This window comes from Pseudophryne corroboree, chromosome 4 (genome assembly GCF_028390025.1).
Source record: "Pseudophryne corroboree isolate aPseCor3 chromosome 4, aPseCor3.hap2, whole genome shotgun sequence".
NCBI lineage: Eukaryota > Metazoa > Chordata > Amphibia > Anura > Myobatrachidae > Pseudophryne > Pseudophryne corroboree.
Genome location: NC_086447.1, coordinates 558,481,772 through 558,509,643, shown reverse-complemented (window position 1 = coordinate 558,509,643; position 27,872 = coordinate 558,481,772). Strand labels below are relative to the sequence as shown.

Genomic DNA, 27,872 nt, shown 5'->3' with positions numbered 1-27,872 from the left:
GACCACTTGTCTAACAGTCCCACTGAAAGATCCTTGCAGGGAACCTGCCGAAGGGAATTGCTTCGTAAGAAGCTACCATCTTTCCCAGGACTCGCGTGCAGTGATGCACCGACACCTGTTTTGGTTTCAGGAGGTCCCTGACCAGAGATGACAATTCCTGGGCCTTCTCCACCGGGAGAAACACCTTCTCCTGTTCTGTGTCCAGAATCATGCCCAGGAAGAGCAGACGGTTGCAGGAATCAGCTGCGACTTTGGGATATTCAGAATCCAGCCGTGCTGTTGCAGCACTTCCCGAGATAGTGCTACGTTGACTAATAACTGCTCCTTGGACCTCGCCTTTAGAAGGAGATCGTCCAAGTACGGGATAATTATAACTCCCTTCTTCCGAAGGAGTATCATCATTTCGGCCATTACCTTGGTAAATACCCTCGGTGCCGTGGACAGACCAAACGGCAACGTCTGGAATTGGTAATGACAGTCCTGTACCACAAACCTGAGGTACTCCTGGTGAGGTGGGTAAATGGGGACATGCAGATAAGCGTCCTTGATGTCCAGCGACACCATAAAATCCCCCTCTTCCAGGCTTGCAATAACCGCCCTGAGCGATTCCATTTTGAACTTGAACTTCCTTACATAAGTACAGAGAAAAAGTGTATACTCAGCGCTATATGTACACTGTATCAAGTTAAACTATAGTGTGCAGTCTGTCATATAGAATAATTGACTCAGTAGAACTAAAAAGATACGTATAAATGAATTCTTTATCCAATATCATTAAAAATGACACATTTCAAACAAACAAGCAGCATATAATTAGCAACAAATAATTAATAAGTATTAATGTACTCCGGGCAAATGGAGATTCTTGATAACCTGTATATAGGACTCCAAAGAACTCAGGAATCGATGTCAGTGCTCCAGCTGAAAGCCGCCGGCTGAAGCGCCCAGCGTTTACCAGGCCGTGATGGATTGTGGCTGTGAGAAGCCGTATGCAGGATCAATCAGCGGGTATAGCCGAACAACTGGACATAGAAAGTGGGCGGCTTTCAGCTGGAGCACTGACATCGATTCCTGTGTTGTGCTGTAGACGTCCGGGACTCCGTTCACCCGCACTGAGTGACTGCTGCTGGCCTCCGCAGTGAGGTCTAACACCCGTGACGAGGAAGCGAGTTCTTTGGAGTCCTATATACAGGTTATCAAGAATCTCCATTTGCCCGGAGTACAGCCGTGGATATTACACGGCAGTTTCCAAACCAGCTAGAATCAGCTCAACTAAATATATACCCTTATATGTGCACAGATATTCAAACTGACCCTGTTCATTAAAATTCTCAGGAACCAGCACATGGGTAACTATACACCAATTTATATAAAAGCTCACCATTACAAGGCTGTGATTATTCCTTGCGGGACATTTTATTAAACACTGGGATGCCAGTGTATTTCAATTTTATACGGCATTATAACAAAGAAATTCTACCATATTGTATGCTATATTAACTATCATTAATACTTATTAATTATTTGTTGCTAATTATATGCTGCTTGTTTGTTTGAAATGTGTCATTTTTAATGATATTGGATAAAGAATTCATTTATACGTATCTTTTTAGTTCTACTGAGTCAATTATTCTATATGACAGACTGCACACTATAGTTTAACTTGATACAGTGTACATATAGCGCTGAGTATACACTTTTTCTCTGTTCCTATATAGTTGGCAACCTAGCTAGTTGTCTTACTCAGCTGCTTTTGATGCACTATTAATTAATCACTAATTGTTATCAGCGCCGGAAGAATAACAGTTAGGGACAGGTGTCCTGTTCTGTTTATTCCTTTAAATTTCTATTCCTTACATAAGTGTTCAAGGATTTCAAATTTAGAATGGGTCTCACCGAACCGTCTGGTTTCGGTACCACAAACATTGTGGAATAGAACCCCGTCCCTGTTGAAGGAGGGGAACCTTGATTATCACCTGCTGAAGGTACAGCTTGTGAATAGCCGCCAGCACTACCTCCCTATCCCTGGGAGCCGCTGGCAAGGCTGATTTGAGGTAATGGCGAGGGGGAGTCACCTCGAACTCCAGCATGTATCCCTGAGATACCACTTGTAGAACCCAGAGATATACCTGTGAGCGAACCCACTGGTCGCTGAAGTTCCGGAGACGCGCCCCCACCGCACCTGGCTCCACCTGTGGAGCCCCAGCGTCATACGGTGGACTTAGTGGAAGCAGGGGAGGATTTTTGTTCCTGGGAACTGGCTGTCTGGTGCAGCTTTTTCCCTCTAGCCCTGCCTCTGGGCAGAAAGGATGCGCCTCTGACCCGCTTGCCTTTCTGAGGCCGAAAGGACTGTACTTGATAATACAGTGCTTTCTTAGGCTGTGAGGAAAACTGAGGTAAAAAAGTCGACTTCCCAGCTGTTGCTGTGGATACGAGGTCCGAGAGACCGTCCCCAAACAATTCCTCACCCTTATAAGGCAAAACCTCCATGTGCCTTTTAGAATCAGCATCACCTGTCCACTGCCGAGTCCATAATACTCTCCTGGCAGAAATGGACATTGCATTAATTCTAGATGCCAGCCGGCAAATGTCCCTCTGTGCATCCCTCATATACAAGACAACGTCCTTTATATGCTCTATGGTTAGCAAAATAGCATCCCTGTCGAGGGTATCAATGTTGTCTGACAGGGTATCAGACCATGCTGCTGCAGCACTACACATCCATGCTGAAGCAATAGCAGGTCTCAGTATAGTACCTGAGTGTGTATATACAGACTTCAGGATAGCCTCCTGCTTTCTATCTGCAGGCTCTTTTAGGGCGGCCGTATCCTGAGACGGCAGTGCCACCTTTTTTGATAATCGTGTGAGCGCCTTGTCCACCCTAGGGGATGTCTCCCAGCGTAACCTATCCGTTGGCGGGAAAGGGTACGCCATAAGTAACCTCTTAGAAATCACTAGTTTCTTATCAGGGGAACACCACGCTTCTTCACACAATTCATTTAATTCATCAGATGGGGGAAAAGTCACTGGCTGCTTTTTCTCCCCAAACATAATACCCTTTTTAGTGGTAACCGGGTTAATGTCAGAAATGTGAAACACATTTTTCATTGCCGTAATCATGCATCGGATGGCCCTTGTGGACTGTACATTTGCTCATCCTCGTCTACACTGGAGTCAGACTCCGTGTCGACATCTGTGTCTGCCATCTGAGCTAGCGGGCGTTTTTGAGCCCCTGATGGCCTCTGAGACGCCTGGGCAGGTGCGGGCTGAGATGCCGGCTGTCCCAAGGCTGTTACGTCATCAAACCTTTTATGTAAAGAGTTGACACTGTCGGTTAATACCTTCCACATATCCATCCACTCCGGTGTCGGACCCGTAGGGGGCGACATCACACTTATCGGCTCCTGCTCCGCCTCCACGTAGCCTTCCACATCAAACATGTCGACACAGCCGTACCGACACACCGCACACACACAGGGAATGCTCTGACTGAGGACAGGACCCCACAAAGTCCTTTGGGGAGACAGAGAGAGAGTATGCCAGCACACACCACAGCGCTATATAACACAGGGATTTTCACTATACTGAGTGATTTTTCCCAATAGCTGCTTATTAAGACCAATTTGCGCCTAAATTTATGTGCCCCCCCTCTCTTTTTTACCCTTGTTGTACTGGATACTGCAGGGGAGAGCCTGGGGAGCGTCCTTCCAGCGGAGCTGTGAAGAGAAAATGGCGCTGGCTGTGCTGAGGCAGATAGCCCCGCCCCTTCAGCGGCGGGCTTCTCCCGCTTTTTACAATGTTAATGGCGGGGTTTTTTGCACATATACAGTGTTATACACTGTATTATGTGCTATTTGTGCCAAAAGGTAAACTAATTGCTGCCCAGGGCGCCCCCCAGCGCCCTGCACCCAACAGTGACCGGAGTGTGTGGTGTGCTATGGGAGCAATGGCGCACAGCTGCAGTGCTGTGCGCTACCTTAATGAAGACAGGAGTCTTCAGACGCCGTTTTTCATCTTTATCTTCCGTCGCCTTAGAAGCTAGCTGCAAGCAGGTAGGTTTGCTTCGCTCCCCTCAGTCTCTCGTAGCAGTGAGTCTGTTGCCAGCAGATCTCACTGAAAATAAAAAACCTAACAAATACTTTCTTTTCTAGTGAGCTCAGGAAAGCCCACTAAGTGCATCCAGCTCTGGCCGGGCACAGATTCTAACTGAGGTCTGGAGGAGGGGCATAGAGGGAGGAGCCAGTGCACACCAGATATAGTACCTAATCTTTCTTTTAAGAGTGCCCAGTCTCCTGCGGAGCCCGTCTATTCCCCATGGTCCTTACGGAGTTCCCAGCATCCACTAGGACGTCAGAGAAATTTTATTTATATAGCGCTTTCTCTCCAATAGGACTCAATGCTCTTAACCGATAGAATGTTCATAATACAGAACTAAAACAATGAAGTACAGAAAAGCATTTAATAAAATACAGAGAGCATGGAAATACTAAAGGGACATTAAGGGAACACATGAGTAAACAAGAAAGTCTTCAGTTTGTTTCTGAAGTATTCTGAAGTGAGGGCCTCTTATACTGTGTGGGGAAGTGAGTTCGATAGAGTCGGAGACGCATGGCTAAATGCTCGACCCCCAGAGTGATTACAGGAGATTCCGGGTACTGCTAAAAGTCCTTCATCTACAGATCGCAGTAATCGAGCGGGGCAGTATGGAATCAGAAGCTGCTTAAGTACAGTAAACATATATTCCACCACAAACATGTCACTGATACTGTACATTAAGTGAAATATATTTATAATTAATATGTTAGTCAACTGTTCAATAACACAATTTGTTTGTTTTAAATATGACAATTCGGACAAGTAAAGAAGTAACATTATTCAGTGCCAAACATAAGGGAATACAGAAGGGAGAAGCACAACAAATGTTTTAAGCGGAGAGATCATTTTCAAAATAAAATGCAGAAGCATAGTTCACTTTATTAGCACAGATCTATCTGCTGGCGTTCTGCTCATAGCCAATTTTCATAAATGTCCCACAATGTGAGTATATTTTATGCAATTTTTTACACTTTGTTTTATAAAATTAAAATTAGGCACAAATTAATCTTAACTAAAGATTTTGTTTACAGATTTGCGGTTTTGCTTTAATCAATCAACAAACAAATATTACCATCTTTAAATCTTGTCTTTTCATATTTTAACCTCATTGCAGATGTGCAAATTGAATTTATGTCACAGCTTTCATATTCTAGATTTTAGCAAGAAGACTCATATGAGCCATGCAATTCAATTAGAAAAAAGGTATTGAATTGAATTTCCCATCACAGTTGAAAAAAATCAAATGCATATTTGAACATCCTGTTTATGTCTACCAATAAGGTAGCCTCCTGAAATGAACACATCAGTTGTGTTTTTCATTATTTTTTCTGTCTTTTTTGATATATAACATTATAAGAATGAACCTTGCAATGGAAATAAACTCACAAAAAATATAGTAGAATAAGATATACAGTAGAGTGTGATTCTTTATTACTATAAATGTAAGCACTACATGTCTAGGTTTAACTTTGTTACAAGGGTCAAAAAACAAGTTAAGATAATATGGGGTCTATTCAATTCTAGACTGAACTGCCGTCTAGTCGGAAAGATATCAGTTTCCGACTTATTTAGGTCGAATTATGATTCGACTTATTCAATGGGGCTGACGTTTTTCCGACTTGTCGGCATATACGACTTGTCGCAAAACACGTGGATAGGCGGATTAGCTGCGGATCCACGTGTTTTGTCGGATTTATGACCACATCTAACAAGTTTTTGGTCCGTTTTCGACAATGTCAATCCGACTTTAAAAAAACTTGTCGGATTTGGCCAAAAATTGAATACTGAACTGTCGGATCCTTTCCGTCAGAAAGGATCAGACATCAATTGAATAAAAGCCATAGTAACAAATATACAAAAAAATTATTTTGCTTAGACATAAGTATTAATTCTCTCTCCTGCATTAGGCACATAGGAACAATTCATAAAATTATTCAGAAATGCCATTTCTACATAATTTTGTTCAAAAAATGCTTGATAAATGGGCCCTATAGTTTGTGTTTTGTTTTCTGCATACCTCTCTTTTCTAACAGTAAAGTATGCAGGTGGATGAATTCCCACTGTTCCTTTAAGTAATATAAATTACGGCATTTTAAACTGTACAATAAAATACTAACATACTTTAAATACTGGTATATTAATCAGTTGCCAGCAACTAAGGCACCACCATAAATTACCTCCACTTATCCAAAACTTTCATAGTGGTCACTGTGTGAATCATATATACTGTGCACTTAAGATTCCCTAGAGCAGGCATTCACACCTTTGATTCTCAAGGCACAGTCAGAACCTCAGTGCAGGTTTTAGTGAGATTCAGGCTTCAGCACAGTTGGTTAAAAATCAAAATAACTGAGCTACTAATTAAGTCACCTGAGTCAAGCATGGATATCACTAAAACCTGGACTGTTAGTGTGCCTTGAGGACTGAGGTGTGGGAATGCCTGCCTTAGATACAGTAGTAGTAACAGCTACACAGTATACAATAATTTTTGCATCCATTCAGAACTGTGCAGGCTAAAACAATGTATAGGTAAAATACACTATTTAAATTAGTCATTGAATGAAAACATATAGGGGTATATTCAATTAGAGTCGGATCCATTCCGACATGTATTTGTTGGAATGGATCCGACAACCCCTATTCAAATCTCATCTTAATTCGACTTTTTCAAGTCGAATTAAGATGAGGGACGCAGAGGAGGAGAGGTGGGGCGAGCCACGGGGAGACCAGCGAGGGACAGCCGCCGTCAGCCAGAGGAGATCAGCACTACAGTAGCGCTACAGATGGATGTCAAACAGCTGCCTGACCTCACAACAGTGTCCACCCGGCTCCAGCAAGGTTGCTGGAGCTGGGTGGACGCTGCCATGAGAAGCGCGGGTGTGTGTCATCCTGCTGCAGCGCTGAACTCCTCTGGCTGCCCGCGGCAGTCCCACGTCTCTCTGCGGCTCTCCCCCCTGTCCTCCTCTGGGTCCGAATCTCAGTCCGACATCTTTTGATGTCGGACTGAGATGGTCGAAAAGGGGGCCAAAACCTGTCGGTTTTGGCCCCGTTTTCGACACAAGCACTTGGATCGGCAGCTATTCCGTCGATCCACGTGCTTTTCGACAAGTCGAATTGTTCAACTTGTCGAAATTACTGAATAGGTTGGAACCCCTTCCGACCTAAAAAAAAAGCCGAAAACTGCCGTCTTTTCGACAGACGGCAGTTTTAGACTTCAATTGAATATACCCCATGACGAGAAATAAGGCCACTTGTATGGTATAGAATATTAGACTGTGATATGCTGTTATTCAGCTGTAGCTGGTGTAGATTAACTACTGAAGAATGGAAAATAATTTATCACAAGGTCTGCCTTAGATGACTGAGAGTGAAGGCTGTGCGAAGTGTCACCTACCAAGTCATAGAGTATACTGAGCCTTCCATGCCCCCCACTCCTGGACATCTATGTGGGTCCTCGAATAGGCCCTACACTCTTAAAGATTTTACTGAACGATATGAACATTCTCGTTAATTAATGAACAAGAACTTGTTCATATCGTTCAGTGTGTAGGCACCAACAATGAACGATGCGCGGCCCCACGCTCGTTCATCGTTGGTGCCGGCTTGTTCATACCTGCAGGCCAATATGGACAATCTAGTCCATATTAGCATGTAGGGCTGTGGGGCCGTGCAGCTCAGCGGCGGGTCGCCGAGTGTGTAGGGCCCATAAATCTGTTACGTGTAAAAAGTTATTTGCAAAGAAATGGTGTGAATATGTTGTTTCTATTCTAATGTTCGTTATTCTAATTATGGCTGCAATTAGACATGAAGGTCACAACAGGAAGTGTTGTTTTCTTCCGGAAGTCAGTGTTGTATCTGTAATCTAAATATTGGTTATTTCAGTATGGTTATCCTTGCAAGTACAGGTCTATAAACCAAGCGTACCCATGAAATAATATATAAAAAAAAAAAAAATAAGAATTTACTCACCGGTAATTCTATTTCTCGTAGTCCGTAGTGGATGCTGGGACTCCGTAAGGACCATGGGGAATAGCGGCTCCGCAGGAGACTGGGCACAACTAAAAGAAAGCTTTAGACTACTGGTGTGCACTGGCTCCTCCCACTATGACCCTCCTCCAGACTTCAGTTAGGATACTGTGCCCGGAAGAGCTGACACAATAAGGAAGGATTTTGAATCCCGGGTAAGACTCATACCAGCCACACCAATCACACCGTATAACTTGTGATACAATACCCAGTTAACAGTATGATAACAACTGAGCCTCTCAACAGATGGCTCAACAATAACCCTTTAGTTAAACAATAACTATATACAAGTATTGCAGACAATCCGCACTTGGGATGGGCGCCCAGCATCCACTACGGACTACGAGAAATAGTATTACCGGTGAGTAAATTCTTATTTTCTCTGACGTCCTAAGTGGATGCTGGGACTCCGTAAGGACCATGGGGATTATACCAAAGCTCCCAAACGGACGGGAGAGTGCGGATGACTCTGCAGCACCAAATGGGCAAACTCTAGGTCCTCCTCAGCTAGGGTGTCAAACTTGTAGAATTTAGCAAATGTGTTTGACCCCGACCAAGTAGCTGCTCGGCAAAGTTGTATAGCCGAGACCCCTCGGGCAGCCGCCCAAGAAGAGCCCACCTTCCTCGTGGAATGGGCTTTCACTGATTTAGGATGCGGCAGTCCAGCCGCAGAATGTGCAAGCTGAATCGTACTACAGATCCAGCGAGCAATAGTCTGCTTTGAAGCAGGTGCACCCCACTTGTTGGGCGCATACAGGATAAATAGCGAGTCAGTCTTTCTGACTCCAGCTGTCCTGGAAACATAAATTTTCAGGGCCCTGACTACGTCCAACAACTTGGAAGCCTCCAAGTCTTTAGTAGCCGCAGGCACCACGATAGGTTGGTTCAGATGAAAGGCTGATACCACCTTAGGGAGAAATTGGGGACGAGTCCTCAATTCTGCCCTATCCATATGGAAAATCAGATAAGGGCTTTTACATGACAAAGCCGCCAATTCTGATACACGCCTGGCCGAAGCCAAGGCCAACAACATGACCACTTTCCACGTGAGATACTTCAATTCCACGGTTTTAAGTGGCTCAAACCAATGTGACTTTAGGAAATCCAACACCACGTTGAGATCCCAAGGTGCCACTGGAGGCACAAAAGGGGGCTGAATATGCAGCACTCCCTTAACAAAAGTTTGAACTTCAGGTAGTGAAGCCAGTTCTCTCTGGAAGAAAATCGATAGAGCCGAAATCTGGACCTTAATGGAACCCAATTTTAGGCCCATAGTCACCCCTGACTGTACGAAGTGCAGGAAACGGCCCAGCTGAAATTCTTCCATTGGGGCCTTCCTGGCCTCACACCACGCAACATATTTTCGCCATATGCGGTGATAATGGTTTGCGGTTACTTCTTTCCTAGCTTTAATCAGCGTAGGAATGACTTCCTCCGGAATGCCCTTTTCCTTCAGGATCCGGTGTTCAACCGCCATGCCGTCAAACGCAGCCGCAGTAAGTCTTGGAACAGACAGGGCCCCTGCTGCAGCAGGTCCTGTCTGAGCGGCAGAGGCCATGGGTCCTCTGAGATCATTTCTTGAAGTTCCGGGTACCAAGCTCTTCTTGGCCAATCCGGAACAATGAGTATAGTTCTTACTCCTCTTCTCCTTATTATCCTCAGTACCTTTGGTATGAGAGGAAAAGGGAGGGAACACATAAACCGACCGGTACACCCACGGTGTCACTAGAGCGTCCACAGCTATCGCCTGCGGGTCCCTTGACCTGGCGCAATATCTTTCTAGCTTTTTGTTTAGGCGGGACGCCATCATGTCCACCTGTGGCCTTTCCCAACGGTTTACAATCAGTTGGAAGACTTCTGGATGAAGTCCCCACTCTCCCGGGTGGAGGTCGTGCCTGCTGAGGAAGTCTGCTTCCCAGTTGTCCACTCCCGGAATGAACACTGCTGACAGTGCTAACACGTGATTTTCCGCCCATCGGAGAATCCTTGTGGCTTCTGCCATTGCCGTCCTGCTTCTCGTGCCGCCCTGTCGGTTTACATGGGAGACCGCCGTGATGTTGTCTGACTGGATCAGTACCGGCTGGTTTTGAAGCAGGGGTTTTGCCTGACTTAGGGCATTGTAAATGGCCCTCAGTTCCAGAATATTTATGTGTAGGGAAGTCTCCTGACTTGACCATAGTCCTTGGAAGTTTCATCCCTGTGTTACTGCCCCCCAGCCTCGAAGGCTGGCATCCGTGGTCACCAGGACCCAGTCCTGTATGCCGAATCTGCGGCCCTCTTGAAGATGAGCACTCTGCAGCCACCACAGCAGAGACACCCTGGTCCTTGGAGACAGGGTTATCAGTTGATGCATCTGAAGATGCGATCCGGACCACTTGTCCAACAGGTCCCACTGAAAGGTTCTTGCATGAAACCTGCCGAATGGATTTGCTTTGTAGGAAGCTACCATCTTTCCCAGGATCCGCGTGCAGTGATGCACCGACACCTGTTTTGGTTTTAGGAGGCCTCTGACTAGAGATGACAGCTCCTTGGTCTTCTCCTCCGGGAGAAACACTTTTTTCTGTTCTGTGTCCAGAACCATCCCCAGGAACAGTAGACGTGTCGTAGGGACCAGCTGTGACTTTGGAATATTTAGAATCCAGCCGTGCTGTTGTAGCACCTCCCGAGATAGTGCTACCCCGACCAACAACTGCTCCCTGGACCGCGCCTTTATCAGGAGATCGTCCAAGTACGGGATAATTAAAACTCCCTTCTTTCGAAGGAGTATCATCATTTCGGCCATTAACTTGGTAAAGACCCTCGGAGCCGTGGATAGACCGAACGGCAACGTCTGGAATTGGTAATGACAATCCTGTACCACAAATCTGAGGTACTCCTGGTGAGGATGGTAAATGGGGACATGCAGGTAAGCATCCTTGATGTCCAGTGATACCATGTAATCCCCCTCGTCCAGGCTTGCAATAACCGCCCTGAGCGATTCCATCTTGAACTTGAATTTTTTTATATATGTGTTCAAGGATTTCAAATTTAAAATGGGTCTCACCGAACCGTCCGGTTCGGGACCACAAACATTGTGGAATAGTAACCCCGTCCTTGTTGAAGTAGGGGTACCTTTACTATCACCTGCTGGGAATACAGCTTGTGAATTGCCTCTATCACTGCCTCCCTGCCTGAGGGAGTTGTTGGCAAGGCAGATTTGAGGAAAGGGCGGGGGGGGAGACGTCTCGAATTCCAGCTTGTTCCCCTGAGATACTACTTGCAAGATCCAGGGATCCACCCGTGAGCGAGCCCACTGATCGCTGAAATTTTTGAGACGGGCCCCCACCGTACCTGGCTCCGCCTGTGGAGCCCCAGCATCATGCGGCGGACTTAGAGGAAGCGGGGGAGGACTTTTGCTCCTGGGAACTGGCTGTATGCTGCAGCTTTTTCCCTCCACCTCTGCCTCTGGGCAGATATGACGCGCCTTTAACCCGCTTGCCCTTATGGGGCCGAAAGGACTGTACCTGATAATACGGTGCTTTCTTTGGCTGTGAGGGAACATGGGGTAAAAATGCAGATTTCCCAGCAGTTGCTGTGGAAACTAGGTCCGAGAGACCATCCCCGAACAACTCCTCACCTTTATAAGGCAAAACTTCCATGTGCCTTTTTGAGTCTGCATCACCTGTCCACTGCCGAGTCCATAACCCTCTCCTGGCAGACATGGACATTGCACTTATTTTAGATGCCAGCCGGCAAATATCCCTCTGTGCATCTCTCATGTATAAGACTGCGTCTTTAATATGCTCTACGGTTAGCAATATAGGGGGTAATTCCAAGTTGATCGCAGCAGGAATTCTTTTAGCAATTGGGCAAAACCATGTGCACTGCAGGGGAGGCAGATATAACATGTGCAGAGAGAGTTAGATTTGGGTGTGGTGTGTTCAATCTGCAATCTTATTTGCAGTGTAAAAATAAAGCAGCCAGTATTTACCCTGCACAGAAATAAAATAACCCACCCAAATCTAACTCTCTCTGCAAATGTTATATCTGCCACACCTGCAGTGCACATGGTTTTGCCCAATTGCTAACTTTCTTGCTGCTGCGATCAAGTCAGAATTACCCCCATAGTGTCCCTGTCTAGGGTATCAATATTTTCCGACAGGGAATCTGACCACGCAGCTGCAGCACTGCACATCCATGCTGAAGCAATAGCTGGTCTCAGTATAATACCTGTGTGTGTATATACAGACTTCAGGATAGCCTCCTGCTTTCTATCAGCAGGTTCCTTTAAGGCGGCCGTATCCGGAGACGGTAGTGCCACCTTCTTTGACAAGCGTGTGAGCGCTTTATCCACCCATGGGGATGTTTCCCAACGTGACCTATCCTCTGGCGGGAAAGGGTACGCCATTAGTAACCTTTTAGAAATTATTAGTTTCTTATCGGGGGAAGCGCACGCTTCTTCACACACTTCATTTAATTCCTCAGATGGAGGAAAAACTACTGGTAGTTTTTTCTCTCCAAACATAATACCGGGGGTAACATCAGAAATGTGCAACACATTTTTCATTGCCTCAATCATGTAACGTGTGGCCCTATTGGAAGTTACATTAGTCTCATCGTCGTCGACACTGGAGTCAGTATCCGTGTCGACATCTGTGTCTGCCATCTGAGGTAGCGGGCGTTTTAGAGCCCCTGATGGCTTTTGAGATGCCTGGGCAGGCACAGGCTGAGAAGCCGGCTGTCCCATATTTGGTATGTCGTCAAACCTTTTATGTAAGGAGTCGACACTGTCACGTAGTTCCTTCCACATAACCATCCACTCAGGTGTCGGCCCCGCAGGGGGTGACATCACATTTATAGGCATCTGCTCCGCCTCCACATAAGCCTCCTCATCAAACATGTCGACACAGCCGTACCGACACACCGCATACACACAGGGAATGCTCTGACAGAGGACAGGACCCCACAAAGCCCTTTGGGGAGACAGAGAGAGAGTATGCCAGCACACACCAGAGCGCTATATAACACATGGATCCCACTATAAATGAGTGTTTTTTCCCTTACAGCTGCTTATATTATATATACTGCGCCTAAATTTAGTGCCCCCCCTCTCTTTTTTACCCTTATGTAGCTTGACACTGCAGGGGAGAGCCAGGGAGCGTCCTTCCAGCGGAGCTGTGAGGGAAAAATGGCGCCAGTGTGCTGAGGGAGATAGCCCCGCCCCTTTTCCGGCGGACTTCTCCCGCTTTTTCTGGAATTCTGGCAGGGGTATTTTTACACCTATATAGCCTTACTGACTATATATGGTGTAGATTTGCCAGCCAAGGTGTATTATATTGCTCTCAGGGCGCCCCCCCCCAGCGCCCTGCACCCATCAGTGACCGGAGTGTGAGGTGTGCATGAGGAGCAATGGCGCACAGCTGCAGTGCTGTGCGCTACCTTGTTGAAGACAGAAGTCTTCTGCCGCCGATTTTCCGGAACACTTCTTGCTTCTGGCTCTGTAAGGGGGCCGGCGGCGCGGCTCCGGGACCGAACGATCGAGGTCGGGTCCTGTGTTCGATCCCTATGGAGCTAATGGTGTCCAGTAGCCTAAGAAGCCCAAGCTACCTCCAGTAAGGTAGGTTCGCTTCTTCTCCCCTTAGTCCCTCGCTGCAGTGAGTCTGTTGCCAGCAGATCTCACTGTAAAATAAAAAACCTAAATATACTTTCTTTCTAGGAGCTCAGGAGAGCCCCTAGTGTGCATCCAGCTCAACCGGGCACAAGATTCTAACTGAAGTCTGGAGGAGGGTCATAGTGGTAGGAGCCAGTGCACACCAGTAGTCTAAAGCTTTCTTTTAGTTGTGCCCAGTCTCCTGCGGAGCCGCTATTCCCCATGGTCCTTACGGAGTCCCAGCATCCACTTAGGACGTCAGAGAAATAGGATTTTAATACCTACCGGTAAATCCTTTTCTCTTAGTCCGTAGAGGATGCTGGGGACTCCAAAAGGACCATGGGGTATAGACGGGATCCGCAGGAGACATGGGCACTTTAAGACTTAAAAATGGGCGTGAACTGGCTCCTCCCTCTATGCCCCTCCTCCAGACCTCAGTTATAGGAACTGTGCCCAGAGGAGACGGACATTTCGAGGAAAAGGATTTTGTTAAACTAAGGGTGAGATACATACCAGCTCACACCACAACACACCGTACAACATGGTATACAACTAAAACCAGTTAACAGCGTGAACCAAAGAGATCAGCAACAGGCTGACTTTTAGCAAAACACAACCTTTGTGCAACATAAGCAATAACTATTTAAAATTACTGCAGATAGAGTCAGCACTGGGACGGGCGCCCAGCATCCTCTACGGCAGTGGTTTCCAAACATTTTTGAATCACGGCGCCCTTGAGTATCAGAATTTTTTTCACGGCACCCCTAGGCCAAAAATTTCTTATTGAGAAATTTAGAAAGAAATATTACATTAAGTAGATTGTGTTTATATGTCATCCTTAGGCTCAATTGTGTGGTGAGGGACAAGATTTGCTTTTGTTTGTCCACATATTTTATGACTGACAGCTACTAGCACAAGTTTTGCCTATTATACGGACCATAAATAATTTGAATTGGTCTTGGACCACCAATTCAAGGCACCCCTGCAAGTGTCCCGAGGCACCCCAGGGAGCCACGGCACACAATTTGGGAACCACTGCTCTACGGACTAAGAGAAAAGAATTTACCGGTAGGTATTAAAATCCTATTTTCTCCTTCATCCTATAGGATGCTGGGGACTCCAAAAGGACCATGGGGTTTATACCAAAGCTCCAGACCGGGCGGGAGAGTGCGGATGACTCTGCAACATCGATTGAGCAAACATGAGGTCCTCGTCAGCCAGGGTATCAAACTTGTAGAATTTTGCAAAAGTGTTTGAACCCGACCAAGTAGCTGCTCGGCAAAGCTGTAATGCCGAGACGCCTCGGGCAGCCGCCCAAGATGAGCCCACCTTCCTAGTGGAATGGGCTTTCACCGATTTCGGTAACGGCAATCCAGCCGTAGAATGAGCCTGCTGAATCTCCGGCTTCGGGACTACGAACAGGGTTGAATAAAACCCTTTTCCCTGTTGTAACGGAGGAACCGTGACAATGACTTGCTGTTGACACAGCTTTTGTATCGCAGCACACACTACCTCTCTCTCTGGGTGAGAAACTGGTAAGGCCGATTTGAAAAATCGGTGTGGAGGCACGTCTTGGAACTCCAGTTTGTATACTTGGGTCACAATTTCCAGCACCCAAGGATCCAGGCCCGAGCGAACCCAGACTTGACCGAAGAGCTGAAGACGTGCCCCGACCGGTGCGGACTCCCGCAGAGGAGCCCCAGCGTCATGCGGTGGATTTGGTAGAAGCCAGGGAGGACTTCTGCTCCCGGGAGCTTGCCACAGCCGGCGATCTTTTTCCTCTTCCCTTACCTCTGGCCGCGAGGAAGGAAGATCCACGTCCTTTTCTGAATTTATGATACCGAAAGGACTGCATCTGGTATTGAGGCGTTTTCTTTTGCTGAGGAGGGACAAAAGGCAAAAACCAAGACTATATCGCGGTAGCTGTAGAAACCAGGTCCGCGAGGCTCTCACCAAACAAAACTTCACCTTTGAAGGGCAGGGCCTCCATAGCCTTTTTAGAGTCAGCATCACCATTCCACTGATGAGTCCACAACACCCTCCTAGCCGAGACTGCCATGGCATTGGCCCTTGATCCCAAGAGGCCAGTATCTCTCGCCACTTCCCTTAGATATATTGCTGCGTCCCTGATATGACCCAGCGTCAAAAGCACGTTATCCTTACCCAGGGTGTCTATGTCAGATGACAAGTTATCTACCCACCTTTCAATAGCGCTACTCACCCATGCCGACGCCACAGCCGGCCTGAGCAACGTACCCGTAGTAACATAAATAGATTTTAAGGTAGTTTCCTGCTTACGATCCGCAGGATCCTTTAGGGCCGCCGTGTCAGGGGACGGTAGCGCCACCTTTTTGGACAAACGGGCCAGAGCTTTGTCCACCGTGGGTGAGGATTCCCACCGTATCCTATCCTGCGAGGGAAAAGGATACGCCATAGCAATCCTCCTGGGAATCTGCAGTCTCTTGTCAGGGGATTCCCAAGCTTTTTCAAAAAGAGCGTTCAGTTCATGAGAGGGAGGAAACATTACCTCAGGTTTCTTTCCCTTAAACATACAGACCCTTGTGTCAGGGACAGTGGGTCTTCTGTGACACCTCTTTTAATTGACACACTCATGTACTTTATACTCTTGGCCTCCTTAGGATGTAACTTGGCATCATCATAATCGACACTGGAGTCGGAATCCGTGTTGGTATCAGTGTTTGCTATCTGGGTAAATGAACGTTTCTGCGACCCTGAGGGGGCCAGAGATTGTGACAAACCATCTCCCATGGATTGTCTCCATGCTTGGTTCTGAGACTCAGATTTGTCTAACCTCTTATGCAATAAAGCCATACTTGCATTTAAAACATTCCACATATCTACCCAATCAGCAGTCGGCGGTGTCGACTGAGTCACTCCCACATTCTGTTCAGTCTCCACACCAGCCTCCTCCTGGGAAGAGCCTTTAACCTCAGACATGTCGACACACGCTCACCGACACCCCCAAACACACTGGGCTATAGGGAACAGACCCACAGTAAGGTCCTTCAGAGAGAGACAGAAAAGGAGTTTGCCAGCTCACACCCAGCGCCTCACCGGTCTGAAGAAATTAAATAACGCCCCAGACCTGTAAGCGCTTTTATACCAAATAATTAACACCAAAATTTTGTGCCCCCCTTCTTTTCGTGCATCCTGTTTCTTGTGTACAGCGTCTCTGCAGCAAGCTGTGGAGAAAATGGCGCTGGTTAGAGCTGAAGGAGGAAGCCCCGCCCCCTACCCGGCACGCTTCGTTCCCTCTTTTATTTATACTGGCGGGGGTCTGTAGACATTGCCTATGCAATGTATACCTTCATGCCAGTCTCAAATGAGGATACATTGCTGCCCAGGGCGCCCGCCCTGCACCCATATAGAGCCGCTGGTGTGAGGGAGCAATGGCGCGCAGTCTTCTGCCGCCTTTGAAATCTTCTTGCATCTACTACTCACCCGGCTTCTCTCTTCAGGCTCTGTGAGGGAGATGGCGGCGCGGCTCCGGGAACTTGCAGCTAGGCGCACCAAGTGATCAGACCCTCTGGAGCTAATGGTGTCCAGTAGCCTAAGAAGCAGAGCCTTTGAACTCACAGACGTAGGTCTGCTTCTCTCCCCTCAGTCCCACGAAGCAGGGAGCCTGTTGCCAGCAGTGCTCCCTGAAAATAATAAACCTAACAAAAGCCTTTTTTAGAGAAACTCAGTACAGCTCCCCTAGTGTGCACCCAGTCTCCTCTGGGCACAGAATCTAACTGAGGTCTGGAGGAGGGGCATAGAGGGAGGAGCCAGTTCACGCCCATTAAAGTCTTAAAGTGCCCATGTCTCCTGCGGATCCCGTCTATACCCCATGGTCCTTTTGGAGTCCCCAGCATCCTCTAGGACGAAGGAGAAATATGCATTTGTTTTATTCAAGGAACTTACATTACCATTATGATTTTTCCACATGGCTTGCCAACATTTTAGTTAATATGAATACATTTTAAATAAGTTCTAAAGGTACCCATCCACAAGTGCGATTTGGGCAATTTTCATTCAATTCCGAGCTTTCTGTTTGATGGATCGGATGAAAACTGTCACATCGCATGTCATTTTCCTCCAACTACGATCTGAGGCGCATTCCCGTTCTCCTCGGATCGGAGTCGCAGATCGGCATGGCTGACATGAATATCGCAATCAGAGGTAAAATGGTGCACATAGGAGTGCATTTGTACACCTGCGATCCTATCGCAGGCGATAACTTGGAGGAGTCACTTGACTGGTACCTTAAGTGTAATGGCCTAGTGAAGCAAGATATTACTCACTGTCACTCTACTATACTTTCATACAGAGCTGTGACCGAGTCACACGCATCTCGGTTGCTCCTAACCAGCGGCTGGATGGACAGTACTGGGTGGCAATGGGAAGTGAGTGGGTATGTGCACAGTCTCTTTACTAGTCTGAGCAGGCTGATTCTTCAGATTCATTCAGTACTCCTGCACCAATGCTAGGGCTAGTTAGTGCAAGTTCCGATACCAGTGACAGATCAATGCTCTCACAAGCACAGGGCTGGGGGTGGTGCTGATGCGCCCAGTTCTGAGCAGCAGCAGATGTTCACTTCCAATTGCAGGAAGCAGCTGAATAGTGACTGTGTTACATGCAATCAGAGTCAGAACCAATGAGTACAACAGTTGCAAAGGAAATATAGTTACAGGTATGTGTGTTGTTTATGTATTTATTATTGAAATGTGTTATGAACAGACACACAGAAGTAAGTTGGATCTGCAATTCACAAAAACATAAATAAATTAGAAGTAGGTGTGGGCAGAGAGCCCTTCCCCCTTGTTATTTTACACTGCCCGTGCAGCCTGTTATGCCTGAGGGCCTTATTCAGCTTCGGTTGCAGTTTTGCTAAAAAAGCAAAATTGCAAAGGTTAGCACTTGCAGGGCCGCCCAGAATGCTAATCACCACCAATGATGCCATCGCAATTGAATTGCGATCGCATCGCAGAACGGGAACTTAAGGCTGACCCCTGCACTTGCTCCCAATGAAGCGCCTTCCGGGATACAATCGATATGAGAATAGCTGCGCTGCGGCCGATGCATATAGGCAAATGGGCGAAAATCGATTGTTTGCGAATTTTGGAAATTTGCGTTCCGTACAGAATAAGGACAGTTTGGTTGGACCCAGCCAATAATTGGTCAAAATCAATGCTACATGCAATAAAACAGAAGCAAAATGCTCCATAACAGGGTAGGGTAACATGAAAAAGCAATGGTGACTAAGAGCCTAAATCAGAACTGATCGCAAAAGCAAAATCTTTCTCTAATGGGCAAAACCATGAGCACTGCAGGGTGGGGGGGGGGGGGGGGGGGGGCAGATATAACATGTGCAGAGAGAGTTAGATTTAGGTGGGTTATTACATTTCTGTGCAGGTAAATACTGGCTGCTTTATTTTTACACTGCAATTTAGATTTCAGTTTGAACATACCCCACACAAATCTAACTCACTCTGCACGTTATATCTGCCCCACATGCACTGCATATGGATTCGCCCATTAGAGAAAAAGTTTGCTGTTGCAATCAGGTCTGAATTAGGCACTAAGAGAGGAGGAATTATTGCAAGCTCAGACAATCTTTTAATTCCCTGTATTCTGTTACATTTCCCGATCTGCATACTATTGTCATTCTTTTCAGGCTTCAAAACATTGACATTTGTAGAAAACTGATGCATAATCTGTTAATTTATACACGTAATACACAGAAAGTTGAAGTATATGATAAATCTATTAATGGCGGCATTATGGAATACTTACTTTCACTCGCCTAATAGCGTAGGTATGACCACGTAGATCAAAGACTGGCTGCCGTATAGACCTAAGATCCCAGCCTTTTAGACTGCAGTCAACTGCACCTGTCACAATCAGATTCTGCAGATCAGAAAAATAATTTTTTACTATTAACATTTTATATACACACTAGTCAACAGCACGTCATAAGGACGGAACAACTTAACAGTAATGACAGCACCGGCAGCTGTGCGCACCTGGCCAGCACTATACTTGAAATGCTCTGTCAAGCGCCATCTAGTGGTCGCCGGCGTCCAATACACTTGAACTCCCCCCCATGAGGGAGGAGCAGTGTTAGCTTATTATATAGGATACTAATATTTACAGAAGACTTAAAAAATGCTTTATGGGTACAAAAGAAATACAAAACATGCAAACAGAAATAATAAATCTCTGTTTTACTTTCAACACCTAGGTGATTTTCCAGTCGGACACAATAACAACATGACAGGCACATTTCGGCGTGTAAGGTCAGGTAATTATTTAATAAACACATTAGTTTTAAGGGCAACACTTGCTAAACTCACCGGTCAAGGAAACCTTCTCACACCCACCCATGGCCTCACTCTGCCACCAGGACTTTGTGTCGAGAAACATGGGTGGATATTATAAACAGTCAGAGATGGTGTGAGCACAGTGAGAACCAATGTAACAGCTGGTTGGTGTCCAGTATACAGTATATAACAAGTAGAATTACCAGGTGTGGCGTGATATGTGGACATCCAATAAGTCAATACCATAACGTTAACATGTTTAGAGAACACTGACATACTGTATTGTCGGCATTTTCAAAACATCAACATTGTGACTGTCGACAGTCACGTCAACCCTGAAATTATTAAATTAAACTAACCATAACCTTATTTGTAGTCTTACCCTAATTGTACATGTTAGCATTGTGACTGTCATCAGTTACAATGTTGACATTTTGAAATTGTTGACATTCTGGACATGAACATATCTGTCGACATTCAGAACATGTGGATATTATGCTATTGACCACCTTACGTATTAATTGCCGCTAATTATTAGAAACGTTAACATATGATTAATATAAAAAAAGAAATCCAATCATTCCAATTGACTGTAATATCAGGTACGTGTCAGTGATATTTAAATACACTACTAGGAATCCTGGCACAACTAATTCAAGATCTGTTTAGGAGACTGCTTGTAGTGAAGGGATTATACATTTTTACTTTGCTGCTGATGGAACAGTAAGTCATGCATATTGATCTAGATTGTGCTTTTTAGTTCATAACACTGACTAATGCACTTCAATGCAGATGCATCTTTTTCACGATTCAACATAAACATATAACGTGGCCCTTATTAGGAAAAATAGGATTTTGGTTACCTACCAGTAAATCCTTTTCTCGTAGTCCGTAGAGGATGCTGGGGTCCATATTAGTACCATGGGGGTATAGACGGGTCTACCAGGTGCCATTGGCACTTTAAGAGTTTGAGAGTGTGGGCTGGCTCCTCCCTCTATGCCCCTCCTACCAGACTCAGTCTAGAAACTGTGCCCGAGGAGACGGACATCTTCAAGAGAAGGATTTAACACAGATAGTGGCGAGATTCATACCAGCTCACACATACAAGGCACATCAAGCTAACTTAGCTTGAAAACTCAGCAACCACTGAGAACATTACTTACCAAGTAAACAACGCAGTACTTAACTAAAAACAAAGTTGTACTGAACCAGATAACAATTGCAGGAAAACGAAGCGCTGGGCGGGCGCCCAGCATCTTCTACGGACTACGAGAAAAGGATTTACCGGTAGGTAACCAAAATCTTATTTTCTCTTACATCCTTGGGGATGCTGGGGTTCATATTAGTACCATGGGGATGTACCAAAGCTCCCAGCACGGGAGGGAGAGCGCGGAGGCTCCTGCAGAACTGTTTGACTGAACATCAGATGATCAGAGGCCAAAGTATCAAACTTGAAGAACTTTGCAAACGTGTTCAACCCAGACCAAGTTGCTGCTCAGCAAAGTTGTAACGCCGAGATGCCCCGGGCAGCCACCCAGGAAGACCCCACCTTACGAGTAGAGTGGGCCTTGACAGACGTAGGACACGGCAAGCCTGCCGTAGAATACGCATGCTGGATAGTGAACCTGATCCAGCGAGAGATCGTCTGATTAGAAGCAGGACCCCCAATTTTCTTGGGATCATACAGGACAAACAGAGAGTCCAATTTCCTGTGACGAGCAGTCCTCTTCACGTAGATTTTCAGAGCCCTTACAACATCCAAGGACTTTTGATGAAATTGAGGAGTCAGTAGCCACTGGCACCACAATAGGTTGGTTGATATGAAATGCTGACACAACCTCCGGAAGAAACTGCTGACGTGTCCGGAGCTCAGCTCTATTTTCGTGGAAGATCAAGTATGGGCTTTTACAGGAAAAAGCCCCCAACACCGACACACGTCTAGCAGAAGCTAAGGCCAACAACGTGACAGCCTTCCACGTAAGAAATTTGACCTCAATCTCCTGTAGAGGCTGAAACCAGTCCGACTGGAGGAACTGCAACACCACGTTAAGGTTCCAAGGCACCGTAGGCGGTACCAAGGGAGGTTGGATGTGCAGAACTCCCTTCAAAAAGGTCTGAACCTTAGGGAGGGCAGCCAATTGTTTCTGGAAGAAAATGGATAGGGCCGAAATCTGGACCTTCACAGATGCCAACTTCAGGCCCATATCCCCACCAGCTTGTAGGAAGAGGAGAAACCGTCCCAGTTGAAACTCCACCGCAGGAAATTTCTTGGACTCAAACCAAGATACATATTTTTTCCAAATTCGATGGTAATGTTTAGACGTTACTCCTTTCCTAGCCTGTATCAGGGTAGGAATAACCTTGTTCGGAATGCCCTTTCAAGCTAGTATCAAGCGTTCAACCTCCATGCCGTCAAACGTAGCCGCAGTAAGTCCTGATAGGCGAACGGCCCGTGCTGCAGCAAATTCTCCCGAAGATGAAGAGGCCTCGGCTCTTCTTGCAGTAGATCCAGAAGATCCGCGTACCAAGCTCTTCTTGGCCAGTCTGGAACCTTTGTTCTCCTCATGAGTTTTAGAACTCTTGGGATGAGTGGAAGTGGAGGAAACACGTACACCGACTGGAACATCCACGGAGTCACTAGGGGGTCCACCGTCACTGCTTGCGGGTCCCTCGACCTGGAACAATACCGCCGAAGTTTCTTGTTGAGACGAGAGGCCATTATGTCGATCTGGGGTACGCCCCAAAGATCTGTTACCTCCTTGAACACCTCCGGATGGAGACCCCACTCCCCTGGATGGAGATCGTGTCTGCTGAGGAAGTCCGCTTCCCAGTTGTCTACTCCTGAAATGAAGATTGCTGACAGCGCCAACGCGTGCTTTTCTGCCCAGAGGATGAATCTTGTAACCTCTGCCATTGCAGCTCTGCTCTTCGTTCCGCCCTGTCGGTTTATGCAAGCCACTGTTGTCCCATTGTCCGACTGCACATGAATGGCCCGATTTATCAGAAGATGGGCCGCTTGGAGAAGACCGTTTTAGAAGGCTCTTATTTCCAGAATGTTTATCGGCAGGCCGGCTTCCAAACTTGACCACCTTCCTTGGAAAGTTTCCCCTTGAGTGCCTGCGCCCCAGCCCCGGAGACTTGCATCTATGGTTAGAAGGATCCAGTCCTGAATGCCAAACCTGCAGCCCTCCAGAAGGTGAGGTAATTGCAGCCACCAGAAGAGTGAAATCTTGGCCTTTGGCGACAGACGTATTCTCTGGTGCATGTGTAGATGGGATCCCGACCTCTTGTCTAGGATATCCAGTTGGAAGGACCGAGCGTGAAACCTCCCGTACTGCATAGCCTCGTAAGAGGCCACTATTTTCCCCAGAAGGTGAATGCACTGATGAACTGACACTGGGGGTGGTTTCAGGACATCCCGGACCATTGTTTGAATCACCAATGCTTTTTCCTCTGGGAGAAACACCCTCTGCACCTCTGTGTCAAGGATCATTCCCAGAAAGCACAACCTCCTAGTTGGTTCCAATTGTGATTTTGGAAGATTCAGGATCCAACCATGTTCCCTGAGAAGCTGGGTCGTCAGTGTTATGGACCGTAACAGCTTCTCCTTGGACGATGCCTTTATCAGCAGATAGTCCAGATACGGAATTATGTTAACTCCCTGTCTGCGGAGGAGAATCATCATTTCCGCCATCACCTTGGTGAATACCCTTCGTGCTGTGGAAAGCCCGAATGGGAGGGCCTGACCGAACCATCCGGTTTCGGTACCACTAAAAGGTTCGAATAGTAACCTTTGTTTTGCATATGAGGTGGTACTGGCACAATAACTTGTGCCTCCACCAACTATTGGAAGGTTCTTGCAGGACAGTCCTTTCTGCCAGCAGTGAGGAGGGAGATTTTGAAATTCCAGCCTGTACCCCTGGGACGCAATATCTTGCACACAGCGGTCCAGGCCGGAGGACACCCAGACATGACTGAAATGTCTGAGTCTCGCTCCCACCGGCCCCACCTCCGGGGGCGTCCAGTCCACCGTCATGCGGAGGACTTTGGCGTACCTGAAGCAGTTTTCTATTCCTGGGTACATGCAGCTGCAGGTTTCTTGAACTTGGGCCGACCTCCCTGAAAGAACGGCTTGGCCTTTCTGGGCTTGTTGGACCAAAAGGGCTGTGATGTAACTGAAGAAAAAGGTTTCTTCAGAGCAGGTGTAGCCGAAGGGAAGAAAGGGTGACTTACCAGCCGTAGCCGTGGAGATCCACGCATCTAATGCTTCCCCAAAGAGAGCCTGACCTGTGTAGGGTAGGGTCTCCACACGTCTCCTGGATTCCGCGTCGGCAGACCACTGGCGCAACCACAGTCCTCGACGAGCCGATAATGACATGGAGGAAATCCCCGCAGCCATGGAACCCAGGTCTTTCATGGATTCTACCAGAAATCCTGCCGAATCCTGAATGTTACGTAAAAGTAAAAACAATTCAACATCACATTTCTCCATAGCATCCAAGTCCTCAAGTAACGTGCCTGACCACTTTACAACAGCTTTGGCAATAGTGGGACATAGGATTGCCCCAGAAGTCGTGTACATGGATTTGAGCGTATTATCAATTTTACAATCAACCGGCTCTTTCAAGGCGGTAGATCCTGGAACAGGTAAAACCACCTTTTTTGAGAGTCTGGATATTGACGCGTCAACAATAGGCGGGTTTTCCCAATATTTCCTATCCGCTACCGGGAAAGGAAACGCTACCAGAACCCTTTTAGGTATCTGGAATTTTTTTTCCGGGTTTTCCCAAGCCTTTTCAAATATAGCATTTAATTCCTTTGACACAGGCAAGGTTAGCGGAGCTTTCTTATTTTCAGTGAAGTAAGCCTCCTCAACCTGCTCAGGTGTTGTAACAGCAATATTCAACACATCCCTAATAGCCTCCTTTATCAACTGCACCCCTTTTGCAAGCGATGCAACCACCCGCAACATATCCCCGTCACCGTCTGCAATATCAGAATCTGTATCATCCTGCATGATTTGAGCAAGAGCACGTTTATGTGAATATAAAGTGGGAAGCCCTGATGTACCAGAACTGGGCCAGACTGTCATAGAGTTCTGTAAAGCCTGAGTTGCAGATTCATTTTGTGCAACCCTACTTGAAATATGAGAAATCATAGATTTAAAAGAGGATAACCACTTAGGCTCCCTTGCTGGAATCTGTGCTAAACAAGTGCAATCCTGATTACCTGGAATGGGTTCATCCTGAGAGGACATATCCTCTGCAGTATATAATACAGAGTCCCTGGACATTGCTAAATGGAGACCACAGACACTCCACACACACACAGGAGAGGACAGACAGAGTTTAACCCCCAAGAATGGCAAGAGAGACACAGAGATTGGAACTGATAAAGATGGAAGCCATATTTGTTCATAAGACTCCATTTTATCTGACAAGTTGTTTCAAATTGTTTTTCAGCTTAGAATTGAAACAGGAAAAAGTACAGACACTGCATTTTGTTTGAACCCACATTGTGAAGTTATGACCTTTATCTAAGATATATTTTACGGTAATTTCCTAGCAGAAATATAATGTCAGCAGCTAGACATGTGAGCTTCAAAGGGTATTTGTCAGTTTACGGTATAGCAGGTGTAAAAATATAACCAGACATATGTAGGTTTCGAGGTTAGCAAAACCCCCTAGTTATTCCACTTTAGAGCACATATAAAAAATATAGACGTTGGCAAAATATATTACGTATAAGATAGAAGTTTTATTAGCCAATAGGATTAAGCTTCGTGTCAGGAAACGACGACACGATATGTTAATTGGTATCACTTTATAATGTACTGCTGGTAGGAAATAAAGCTCTCTCTCTGCTCTATTACTTTCCACTATATACGCGTGTGGCTAGTTATTACAAAGGTTATTTTGTTGACTGGTCACTGGCTGCAGCCGTGTATGAACCTGATGCTGACTGACTGAATGCGTGCTTGAACTTGGTTAAGCAAAGGGTGCCCTTTCCTGGGCTCCCCTTTATCAATATGGAGGTTCCCAATCCGAGATCCCATATCACCTGTTGAACAGCGGACGACTGAGCGGACGGTTCCTGGACTGAGACTCAAAACCCATGCATGGTACGTAGAGATATTTCTCTGTAGACTCTCATTCCTGTTAACTATCCACTCTGTTCCGCTGGGAGACAGGCATCGGGATCGCACGCACAAAGTTCACTCAGTAAACAGGTTTTTCTCATTTTCATTCTATCTCTTGCTTATATGTGCTTATATGTGTTATAAAGGCGTAACAATGAATGAATGTGGAAGTAAATGAATTCTGAGTATTTAGAGTGTGTCTGCATATAACCAACTGATGGATTGTTAAACTAAACTTTGCTGCGACCACTGTCTTGTTTTGTCTTATATTGAGAATTAAAACGTAGGTTAAGTTTGTGTTACTGCAGTCTATATGTGTAGGATATTGTAGAAAGACTTTAAAAAAATAAGTCAGAGTTATGAAACAGACATGTCCCCTTTTGTAAGTGTGTAGTACTCTTAGTAAAGACACACCACAATCAGAAATTTTATTTACATTATATTTGTAATCCAGGACAATCACCCTTATTCTCTGAACCGTGGGAAGAGGGGTTTAACATTTTTGTACCAATAGGTTGTCATTTTATTCTTAAAGTAAGAAATATTGGAAAGGATTGGTCAGATATACTGTCTGAATTGGAAGGTTCAGAACAATATATTGTACATAATATAAAAGTCTAAATTGTACTCACAGTAGAATATCATTGCATCTAACTTGCATATATTGCTAGCACCTCAACAAAACACGTCCTGTCGCTTTAAAAATTATAGCGTACAGAGTTAAGAAAAAAAATCAGGAACGGAAGTCGTTTAAAAAAAATTTTTTCTCTCTTCTGTGATCTGTAACCACAGACTAGTGCGAGCACTGAATGCAAGTTGAATGTCCTGTCAGGATTGTATCTGCATAGCAATCATACATAAGTTAGGGAAAGGACATCCATGTGTTTTAAAAGCAGTAGTGTACTCTGCAAAAGAAGGGGTTTGGGAAAATAGAGAAAACCCAGATGATGTGTTCATATTGATGGGATGTCATTTAATTCCAAAGGATAGTAACATAGGTAAAAATTGGTTACAGATCACCTCTGTTTCAGACAATTTTCCTCACAGTTATATCTCTGAGGATCCGTTAGATCCAGGCTACTGATATTTCCCGGATTTTATTGAATTCTTACTGGCCATAAGAATGGGAAATACAAATACTTATCCTTCGGATGAAGCACCTCGGAGTGCCATGGACATTATAAAGAATGTACATGGTGAGCAATGCTTGAAGGGTATGAGACGATTGTTTCAATGGGCAAAAGTGACTACTAATGGCACTAGACCCGGATAGGTTGAAACAAATTAGAGCAACCTATGGGAGATATGTGAAGGATAATAATCTGGAACAAAGTCTTGATTTGTGGATTAAAACAGGTAAATTACTTCGGTATAAGAAAAAGTTAGAAGAGTTAGGACAAACTCAAGAACAAATGGCTCTAATTAATATGGATGATTTTAAAGATGCAGACATATCTGGACAGGAAACAATGATACATAGAGGTCCCAAGAAAACCAAAGGGTATCCGTACTGGGCATGTCCAAATTGTAGACATTGTAACCCACCAGATGATACACTTTGTCCAATTAGTCAAACACCTTGGTCCTATAAATGTAAGCCCTGTAAAGAACCAAATGTTAGGAAAACTGTTAAATCTAAAAAGTTATTCAGTAAATGGTT

At 45.8% G+C, this 27,872-nt stretch overlaps 1 protein-coding gene across 2 annotated transcripts in view; it reads right to left on the bottom strand.

Moving 5' to 3' along the window:
• PEX7 (peroxisomal biogenesis factor 7) overlaps positions 1 to 27,872 on the bottom strand; it is a 697,365-nt gene that overhangs the window by 280,436 nt on the left and 389,057 nt on the right. Inside the window, exon 7 of one of the 2 annotated variants that reach the window (XM_063917409.1) lies at positions 19,547 to 19,660. The exons of the other annotated variant lie outside the window; for it this stretch is intronic. Within the exon in view, the coding sequence (XP_063773479.1) occupies positions 19,547 to 19,660 (114 nt within the window). The remainder of the gene's footprint in view (positions 1 to 19,546; positions 19,661 to 27,872) is intronic. 2 annotated transcript variants of the gene reach the window in all.